The sequence below is a fragment of the Conger conger genome, chromosome 16 (assembly GCF_963514075.1).
Source record: "Conger conger chromosome 16, fConCon1.1, whole genome shotgun sequence".
Taxonomy (NCBI): domain Eukaryota; kingdom Metazoa; phylum Chordata; class Actinopteri; order Anguilliformes; family Congridae; genus Conger; species Conger conger.
Genome location: NC_083775.1, coordinates 12678612 through 12689753, shown reverse-complemented (window position 1 = coordinate 12689753; position 11142 = coordinate 12678612). Strand labels below are relative to the sequence as shown.

Below are 11142 nucleotides of genomic sequence, written 5' to 3'. Positions count from 1 at the left end.
ATGGGTACGTATATATATGATAAGTTATCATCATTTTTAAATTCCGCAAACAAGTCATTTAAATTCTGTTTATCCATACTGTCAGGAGATTTGCCCGAACAGTTGGTAAATGGTATGAAAAGGGGAAATAAATGACATAAGATAATGATGAGAACAGGCCATTCAGCCCAGCAATGCTCACCTTTTCTTACCACTATACTATACTTAATGCTTAGTTTACCGACTGTAAGTGCTACAGTCTTGCAGCCTTGTAAGAGATATGCTATGGCACAAATTAATGATTAATTTTGGAAGGTTGATCTGCAAATTAAAACGTTGCTATGGTACATGCAAAGTGTGCGCATCTTCTTTTACGATAAATTTTCAATTAAAACAAGTAAAATTCCACATTTCACCACGTCTCCAATTAGTAAAGTTATGCTTCCGCACTTTGTACATTTACATTTTTTTATGTCCTGCTACATCTTCCTTCCTCAGCTGAATTGGCTGAAAAACCGCTTGAAAAATGGACGGAATTGGATGTGAGCTCCTGGTTAAGGTCAATAGGAGTGAAGGAGCAGTATGTTCAGAAGCTGGAAGAAGAGGAAGTGGATGGCAAAATCCTCAAGGAGGTGACCGAGGACTATCTGAAAACAGAGACTGGCATGAAGTCTGGCCCTGCTCTCTTAATAGTCAGAAAAAGAAATGAGCTTGTTGAGTCTTTCCAAGGACACAGACTTCAAAAGACCAAGAAAGCTCAAGGGAGCAGTCTCAACAGAGGAGCTGGAAGTACAAATGAGCAGCAAGGCACAGGTGATGTGACCACTGGTGCTGGCACCAATCAGAGACCTACATACAAGCACCAATTAGATACTGGACTTTCCGCAAAGAAAGACTGTAAACCAAGGCCTTTTGGCAAAGAAGGCATTGACTTCACATACGTCAAGAATAATGTTCTACAGCCTGAATCTGGTGTCATCGATCTTATCACACCTTGCCATGAGTACAAATCCCTGGCAAATGCTACTAAATTGGACAGGACAAGGCTACAAGCAAAATTTGCCAAGGAGGTTCTCAAATTTGGTGCTGGATGCATGAATGTTCGAACAAATGGTACAATACACTTCGGTGTGATGGACAGTAGGGATGACACAGACTATACACATGGTGAAATAATTGGCATTCCTGTAACAGAGAAAGACATCTTCGTTGATGCGTTAGACTATATAGAACGGTGTTTTACTTCTGACAGCGAACACGTGCGACAGTGTATACGCCCACCACAGTTTATCGAGGTCATAGACATAAACAGCACAGAAAAACGTTACATTGTGGAGGTTGACATCGTCCCCACAGTGAGCATAGTGAAGAACAAAGTGTACTCTGTCCGCCTTCCAAACTTCAAGGAAAAATCAAACAAGGTTGAACTAGAAAAGGAGGCAATGTATCGCAGAGTAGGATCCAAAACAGAACCAGTTATTGATCAAAATGTTTTTGCCTTCTACGAACGTGTGAAAGACAGAGATGATCTGAGAGAAGAGGCTGAAAAGTCACAATTTCTCAATGCACCAGATTTCTGTGAAGACCTGGGCAGGAAACTCACAATGCTTGTGGCCAGCGGGAAAAAGTTCATAGAAACGGAAAAGTGGTACATCCTTGTCACCAACAAATTCCAGCAGGACCATTTGAGAAACATTGACTTTTTATTGAACATGAAGATTTTCTGTGTTTTTGATTTTGACCCAGATTCAAAAGTGTCTGGATTATGTGGCAAATACCTTCAGCACCATGCTGCAAATCTACATTTCATGCAGGACTACAAAATCCGAAATGACATGAGCACCAGAGAATTTGAGAGGCACCTACACTTGTTTGAACAGACAAGCTGGATATTTTGCAATGGACGAAATGATTTCCGTGGAAACGAAATCCCTTGTGAGGAAATGACCTGGATCAAAACCAAAATCACACTCCTGAGGGAATCTGTATCGCTAATATGCAAACAGATCTTGCCGAAGGGCTCCTTCTTGGTAATCTTTCTTCTCACTTCCCCTGTAGAGAAGCCTCAGTTGCATACTTTCTATGAGTTTTTTACTGACATGGAAGGTCACGAAGACATCATATGCATTGCAGAATGTGAAAAAAACTTTCAGAAGTGGCAAGGCTTTGCCGAGGCATACTGTAGTGCCGAAATGGTTAACCGTTCCAGCGTTGTGGGGATGAAAATGAGCCATGTGAATGCTACTCTGCAACGCATTCAGCCTCTGACGACTCGAGCGACCAAACATTTGTCAGTTTTCACAAAAGGAGAGTGCCTCCTTGAAACTAAAGAGGAGGAAAGGATGTACTCCTTAGAGATCCTGAGTGTTGATCAGTGTGATGACACCAGCGCCGACTTCATTGAGGCAGAAAAAGAAAACTTGGAAAGGCAGTTTTACCATGGCGGTAAAGTTAAGTGGCTGAATTTCTGGCTTGCAGAGAAGAAGTTTCTTGAGGAAATCATTCAGAGAGATGCATACAGGGAAATTTCAAAACTGCTCAGCGACATTCAGAAGAGAGGTGCAGACCAAGTACCTGTGAGCAGCATCAATATATACCACCATCCGGGCAGTGGTGGGAGCACAGTTGCACGACAGGTACTTTGGAACAACAGAAAAGACCTACGATGTGCAGTTGTGAAGCCGTCATACTCGCCAATTATTGTGTCTGAGCATGCAGTTCAGCTACGCGAATATGAAGAAAAAGAACCCCCACAAAAATGCCTCCCAGTATTCTTACTGGTGGAAGACTGTGAGAATGACTACTTTGATGACCTTCGGAATGAATTGGTGACTGCCGTCTACACCAAGAGAATTGCACAAGGGATGCCCTGCTTCATTCTTCTGAGCTGCAGACGATCACACAATCCAGAGAAAAAATGCAAAGAGTCGCCTCTCCAGAATGTCGCTGTGACCCACCAATTGTCACCAGAGGAGAAGAGGCAGTTCTCTGGGAAAAGAGAGAAGCTTGAACAACAATATCAGCCCGAGTTCATCTTGACATTTGTCCTGATGAGTGAAGAATTTGACCCAAAGTACATAGAAGACTTTGTTGAACATTTGTTGCAAGACATTGACCACAAATCTGTTGTCACAACGCTAATTCGATATGTGGCTTTGCTTAATGCCTATGTGCAGAACTCCTTTATTTCCCAGTCTCATTGTGAGGCCATGATGAGAATGACCTTCACAATGGACAGATTTCGCCAACACACTTTTGAGACATCCTTAAGCGAGCAAGCTAAGCTTATCTTCATACACTTGAGAGATGACAAGACACATATTCATTCAATCCGTATCATTCATCCACTGGTGGCAAAGGAGATTCTCCAGCAGTTGTCAAGTAGCCAGCAGAAGCAAAGCAGAATTGCAATGGATCTTCTATGTGACAATGTGCTTTATGAGAACAGGTTTGGAAAAGAGGAGTATGTAAAGTTTCTCAGAGCTTTGTTCATGAGACGCAGCAGAATCATTAAAGGTGACGAGTCAGACAGTTTATTCTCTCCTCTCATTGAACATGTGATGAGAGACGAACGCCCAGACAAGGCAATCGAGCTTCTAAAACAAGCATACACACGATTCAACAAAGATCCTTTCTTTGCTCAGCAGCTTGCCCGAATCAACTACTACCATGAAAAGTTTGAAGAGGCAGAACAATGGGCAGAAATCGCTGCAAAAAAGATGCCCCAAAACTCCTACATCCTGGACACTAAAGGCCAGGTGTATAGGAGATGGTTCAATGCCAAATGTCAAGAGATTGAAAAAAAGACAAAGACACCACAAAACACAGCGGATGCCATTGAAAAAGCACTCAAAGCCATAGACTGCTTCAAGGACTGTCAGATGGCATCCATCTCCGATCCTGATGTCATGAACAATTCAGGCTTTTTTTCTGCAGTGGACACTGGATGCAACCTGGTGAAGTTAATTTTTTCACTGAAATTGTTTTCAAGTAAAGCTGGTGGCAGCTCTGAGTGTCTGAAGTACCTGGTTACAGAATACATCCCTGAAGCTGTTAAGACTCCTTGGGAAAGCTTCCACATGAAACTGAAAAGCCTTCAGATGTCCATGCACAGTGCCTTGGAATGGATCTCTGAAGACTTGTGTTACTTTCAGACTGATGTGAATGTAGAGGAGGAAGACACTGTTGTGACCTCTGAGATACAGAGAAACAATCCAAAGAACTGGTTGGTAAATACATCTGCTGCATATGGAAAATATTTCAGCAGTGTTTCTCTCAGCACAGTTCAGCAGCAAGGAAATTTCAATCCAGTGACACCTTTCATGAAGCGTATGCAGATATACCGTCTTGGAGGGGGGAATACAATGACAATTTTCTCCCTCCTACATGACCAAACAGACAAGGGACAAATCCAAGTGCTGGAGGAAATAATATCCTTGTATCCTTCCAACCCACTGAATGCAAGGCTGGACCAAATGGACCTTGTGAACTACATAGCATCTCAGATTGCTTTAGGTTGCCTTTCAACTCAGTCTCCGAAGCTTGCACCAATTCAGTATCTTCAGAATCTCTGCCAGCAGTTCCCAAATGATAAGAGCAAATGCTTATCCAGTGCTCTTTTCTTGCTCACCTTACTTTTCTGGCCAGAAGACAATGATGATGATAAAGAAAACAAATATGAAATTGTCATGTCAGCTGTTGCATGCCTGCGTAGGAGTTACATGACCAAAATGAAAGACATTCCCCAAAGGAAGAGGAGAATTTACACTCACTTTTTCCTGAGTAATGGAAATGGACGGGACAAGATTGTACACAAGAGAAAAGTGGAGAGTCTCACGAAGAAGCTCCCTGTGTCAGAAAAGAGGATGAAGTGGCTAAGCGGGGAGGTGTGGAAAATGCCAGAGATTAAAACACTGTTGAAGCCTGTTCATGGCTGGACAGAGGATGGGAATGTGTTTCTCCAGGGTCCACAGAAGAAGAAGTTCCAGATTCCAGCTTTGAATTCAGCCTCAGTACCCTATGGCAATGAGAATGTTACTTTCTACTTGGGCTTCACATTTAGAGGGCCCGTTGCCAACAACATAACTGAAATAGAATAAAATGGAAAATAACAATGGTCCGCACCATGGATAATAGATTATCTAAATAATTGCCATGGAGTTAACAGGCCATTAAGTTTTGTACAGTAGATATGCACTCCAGAAACATTGAATACATTTTTAGAAAATGTAAATTATGTACAACAAATTGATTGGATAATTATTTAATTCACACCAACGCCAATGAGGTTATGTTCATGACAGGTATATCTCAAAGGTAATGGCAGGATTGCCATGAAATGGATCTTGTGAACTACATAGCATCTTAGATTGCCTTAGGTTGTCTTTCAACTGCATTCACCTGTCGTCAAAGTTTGAGCCAATCTTCAGAATCTCTGTCAGCAGTTGATGAAAAGAGCAAAATCTTATCCAGTGCTATTTTCTTGCTCACCTTTGCATTTTAAGCCAGAAGACAATGTCAGCTGTTGAATTAAAAGTAAAAGTTACTAGACCTAACTGACATTCCCCACAGGAAAATGAGAATTTACACTCACGTTTTCCTGAACAATGGAAATGGACGGGACAAGATTTCACACAAGGGCAAAGGGGAGAGCCTCACAAAGAAGCTGTCTGTGTCAAAAGAATTAAGTGGTGAGGTGTGACAAAAGCCAGAAATTAAAGGTCCCATATTGTACACCTTTCCAGTGTTTTATTTTTGGTCCGGATATCCATAAGAAGGCCCTGCGATGGACTGGTGACCTGTCCAGGGTGTATTCCTGCCTTTCGCCAAATGCATGCTGGGATAGGCTCCAGCCCCCCTGCAACCCTGTTCAGGATAAGCGGGAAAGATAATGTTTGGATGGATGGATGGATATCCATAAGAAGGCGTTTGTGTGGTGTTGAGTATAAAAAACAGTCTCTATACCAATAACAGCCTGTTTTAGTGACTGTGTCAAGCAATAAACCTCTGTTCTGATTGGCTCAAGTGAGCTGAACGCCGTCTGAGCCGAACGCTTGGATTTGTTTCCAGCTACAGTGTGGACCATGCTGAAGCAAGTGAGCATATCGTTGTGATGTCACAACTTCACAGAAGTCCAAATGGAAAAATGCATATCTTCTTCATACAGATTGTGTGGAGTTATTTGACTGTCTTTTGATGCTTTCACAATGTTTCTTCAAGCAGCACCTCTCCCCATCCCTCCCTACCTCCCTGTGAACCTTGATTGTTGTCTCTGTGACTTGCTTTGTGTATCGGTATTTTTAGTTGGCTAGGTAAGCAGTGTTTGGATAGTTAACTTTGGTCACTTTTGCTCTGTTTGTTTGTTCAAAAAAAAAAAAAAAAAAAAAAGAAAATGGCCCTTGTCCTTATCTTTGTTGTACAGGTAGCAATTGAAATTGTACTTCCCTCTAGGGTCTTTCAGCGAACTTATCCCTGGTTATGGGTATGCACTTTGTTGTACGTCGCTCTGGATAAGAGCGTCTGCCAAATGCCAATAATGTAATGTAATGTAATGTTTTAATAGCACCTTAAACTTTATAATCCACATAGCAATGGAAATGTCATTTTCTACAATATGGGACATTTTAAACACTTTTGAAGCCTGTTCAAGGCTGGACATTGTATTATTGCTGTTACAGTGCTAAGTGGTATGTTTAACAGTGCTAAGTGGTGTGTCCAGATTCAAGCTTAGAATTCATCCTCAGTACCCTACGGCAATGAGAATGTCACTTTCTGCTTGGGCTTCACATTTCCCATTTCCAACCACGTCTCTGAAATCCCTTAACATTGGTCTGCATAATACAGTTTTGTCAATAATTTCCATGAATTCTTTTTATTTTATTTTACAGTACATGCACACTCCACAGATATCAGATGCAAAGTCGAGAAAAGAATGCAGCAATAATTATTTTATTTTCACCTCCGCCACGGTTATGTGAAGACATCCATCGTCCATGTGTCCCTGACATACATATCTGGAAAAATTGCTGTCCGCATTCAAGTTCCAATGAGGAAGTAACTTATTGATTTTGGTGACGCGATCTTTCTTCCAGTGCCACTATCAGGCCAAATTTTTAATGCTAAATGGTAAATGGTTGGCATTCATATCGCACTTTTATCCAAAGTTCTGTACAATTGATGCTTCTCATTCACCCATTCAAACACCGGCTCACACACCAACGGCGATTGGCTGCCATACAAGGCACCAACCAGCTCATCAGGAGCATTTAGGGGTTAGGCGTCTTGATCAGGGACACTTTGACACAGCCCAGCGGGGGATCGAACCGGCAACCCTCCGACTGACAGGCAACTGCTCTTACCGCCTGAGTCAATGTCACCCAGATTGACATATTTCAAAAATGAATGGCTGAATGGTCATGAAATTTGCTTTGTGCATTCATTTTCCCAAGAGGAAAGAAACTGGCTAATTTTGATCACACCATGGCCTTTCCCCTACCGCCACCATCAGGCCAAACATGTCCTTAAAAATAATGACTGTATTGCCAAGACTGGTTCAGTGCAAATTCATGTGAGGGGAGATTGTTGTACTCTACAGAGTGCATTCTTCCTCGTTTTATTCCTGTGTGCTTGTTACTAGAAGTACTTCAGTAATCAATAAGTCATATTAATCATGTATACAGTATCTTGGAAGACATGTCATTAATAAGAATTGTATATCATGGCATAGATACAGTCAATATGATGCATTCCAGTTATTGCATTCCACTCTGTCTAAATAACTGAACATACAGCATAATTAAATGCAGCCCTTAACCCACTGAATAAAAATTCCGAACCAAATGTGTGTGTCCCTGCCTTTTGTATAACTATTATTTACATCCTATGAAGACGGTGTTACACAAGACAACTTATTGACCTGATAGAATTGGCTCGTCCTATTGGAAGAGTTTAAGGATATGTTAAAAGTAACATCCCACACACAATGGCTCCAGATTAATGTTGTATGCCAGAGCCCTGCATCATTTTGAAGTGACATGAGGAACTGATTGAGCAAATTGTTTTACATCAGATCCCTGTACATTTTATGCTGAGTTAAGGAGACCTTTAACTGTAAGAAAATGTCTGTTCACTTAGCACTCCTACTGGTTCCTATTTTAAGGACATTTGCCATTTCATCATGAAGACCAAGGAGAAGGTCCTAATTCTGTTGAGTTGAAAATGTTGGTGGTGCAACCATGACAATTCCCCTGCAAGGAGCGGTTGTCAACTGTGTCAGTATAACGCTGTTCTGATTTACAATTAACAATATGCAATTAATACGGCCTCATATGACCAATATAGTCATGTACTGTTCTTCACAAAGTGATACCTATTTAAAAAATGTTCATTGATTTTCTCATTTTGAATAAATGTCAATACACATGGCAACTTCAATTTTGAAATTTGATTCACCCTCCCACAGACAACTAAGAAAAAGAATTTTCTCCTATAAAGAAAAGGTTGTGCCAATATATGCTTGATTCTGACTTGCATATATAAAACATCTTAGTTCTGAAAATTTTAAAAGATAGATGCTTGTTAAGTTGAATTTGGCTGATAATTCTTGAAAAGACATTAGTTTTCCCTCCTTGTGTAGATCGCTTATCCCCGTTCATTGCACAGAGGGAAGTGTATTGATGAACTGTAGTAACGTGATCGCATACGTGAGCTACGTGAAGCCAGAACTTCCGGTCGAAACTTCCTGTATGTTTTCGTCAAAATAAAAGCTGCAGAGCTGTGAAAATCGGCAAGCAGCTAGCTTGCCATTTGACGAGTTACTATGATGTAGGCTTGACATAAATTGCTTTACACTGTCAGTTCAGACCCAGCTCATTTGCACACCTGATTACTGCATGTAATAGAAAATATTACCAAATAAAAAGGGGCATACATTAAATCTATTGACCAATATCTATAATATTATACTTTTAATTATACTAGCTGATTTGCATAGCTGACTCCAAAACTATAAATTGTTACCAAATAAAAGGGATATACATTTAATCTATAGACCTATATCTTTAATATTGTACTTCTGTGAAATCATGTTCCCAGCAATTGTTGCTGTTTTTACAGTGTGGTATGGGCATGCAATGCTATAGTCTTTCAGTTCACTAGCATCTCATTTGCTTAGCTAATTACTCAAAAACTATACATTGTTACCAAACTGGATTCGGAAATTGACAATATTTCACCTTAACCTTCACTTCCTCAACATCTGTGTTAGCTTGGTGGTCTGTGGAATAATTTTTTTAATTTGGTTAATAAATGTAATAAATGTAACTCTTAATACGTACATCTAGTCACCTAGGTTTTGTCGGGGTTCAGTTTTCTTTTGTACACTGTGTAATTGCTTTTTATTGCTTTAATTAACTTTTTATTTTGCTTATTCTCTTGGTGTTTTTTCTTTGGGACCAGTATTTACAAACTTTTTGGGACAGGATTTCAGTAACTGGATAGCATTAAATCACTAAATTTGGTATTTAAAAACTAGGAGCTGTGATCCTGATCCTGTAAGCCTGAATAAGGATTTTGGAAACCTATCCTACCAAGAGTCTAGATCAAATGTTGGTTTTGGATATTTCAAAATTATAAGGTGGAAATTATGTTAAATTTGGTACTGAAAATCTGCATGATCTTGAAAGGGTGGAAAGGGTGGATTCAGGATCAATTCAAGGTCGATGTAAATATTTTCACGAAGAACCCACAACACTAAAAGGGGTCTAAATAAAGCCTTAAAAATGGAAAATGGTTTGGGATGTTATGTGTTATTTGAAAATATATTTTGTTATCTATTCTAAAATAATTGCTTCATGGGTAGGTGCAAAAATGCTATACCAGAATTCAGATCGACCAGTTGGAAAGTCAGAGACACACTGCAGTGAACCATTATTTCAATTATGGTCAATTGATCAAGAAAATGCATTATGCTCTCAAAACAGTTGTGTTTAGAAGTTATTTCTTATTCGTTTTTAAAGTTAGTGTTTTGAATTATTTGTATTATTCAGTGAGACATTGTATGTTGAAATTATTCAGACTTTGGCCCATGCATTGTGGACAAAAGCAGATAGATCCAAAGACTGCAAATCTAGATTCTGTAATCCTGATCTTGTCGTATCTGGATCACAATAAGAGAATTATTTGAAAACCCGGGAGAAAACCAAAGAGATTGTGATTTGATCTGGAATAGCAAAAAATAGATTTCAAAAACTGAGCCCTACTGGATCCCACCACAATCACCATCCAAGATTTTCATGTTTAGATTATTTTCCCTGTTTTCCTATTCTTCATGAATGTATAGCAGTGTCTGAGATAATGTGGCTTAAGAGGGTACCTTGCGTTTATTGGTGTGTGCCACGTTCATTGGACCGTGTCCAGGTGTGAAAATCAAGGTCACCCTTTCCAGAAATCTAAAGTTTCATATAAATGCAGGTAGCCCGCCCCCTTTTTTATGCCACGCCTCAAACAGGGAGCGGGCTACCTGCATGCACATTAAAGATATTCAATGATATTCAAAGCGATTCACAGAGAAGTGGAATTTCAGGTAGTTTTCAGTTCGCTCTTCAGATGATTAATTTGCAATGATTTTCCTCGCTTTGATTTCCGTCGCATTGGGATATAAATCGTCTGCACTTGTCTATGGCTAAATATGGTGAGTCAAAAATGAATCTCGATGAAAATAAAATAAAATGGCGATCATTTTTATTAAGGGTACCATCAATATGAAAGAGGTAAGGAAATGGCCGAATGGTCATTACCAATTGGAAAACTTGGGAAAAACAGAATACAGAAGACTGTAGCTATAATAGTCTACACGAGCATATACCACCGTTTATACCGCATCACTACGATTTATAAACGTTATTTATTTTTTCGGTGAGGTTATAAACACCCTGCACATACCAAGCCTATTTATGAATGCCATTAAAATGTTAAGAAGTTACAATTGATGAGTTTATGGTAGGTTTCTTGAAAAGTACATGAAAAAAACGCAAATTACTTTGAGTGTGATTTCTAAGTGCTTTCAAGACTAGGCTTGAATATCTCATTAGAAGCGATGTTATAAGTAGGCTAATGGTGAAGTTGGGTTAACATTAGACTATTTGTTTCGCTGCAGTGGCACAT

General features: G+C 39.8%; 1 protein-coding gene across 1 annotated transcript; it reads left to right on the top strand.

The window, feature by feature from the left end:
• On the top strand, positions 1-5078 carry LOC133114045 (sterile alpha motif domain-containing protein 9-like). The gene is made up of 2 exons (XM_061223241.1): positions 1-4; positions 478-5078. Exons 1-2 carry the CDS (start codon positions 1-3, stop codon positions 5076-5078), a joined length of 4605 nt encoding a protein of 1534 aa, XP_061079225.1.
• Positions 5079-11142: the final 6064 nt, after the last annotated feature.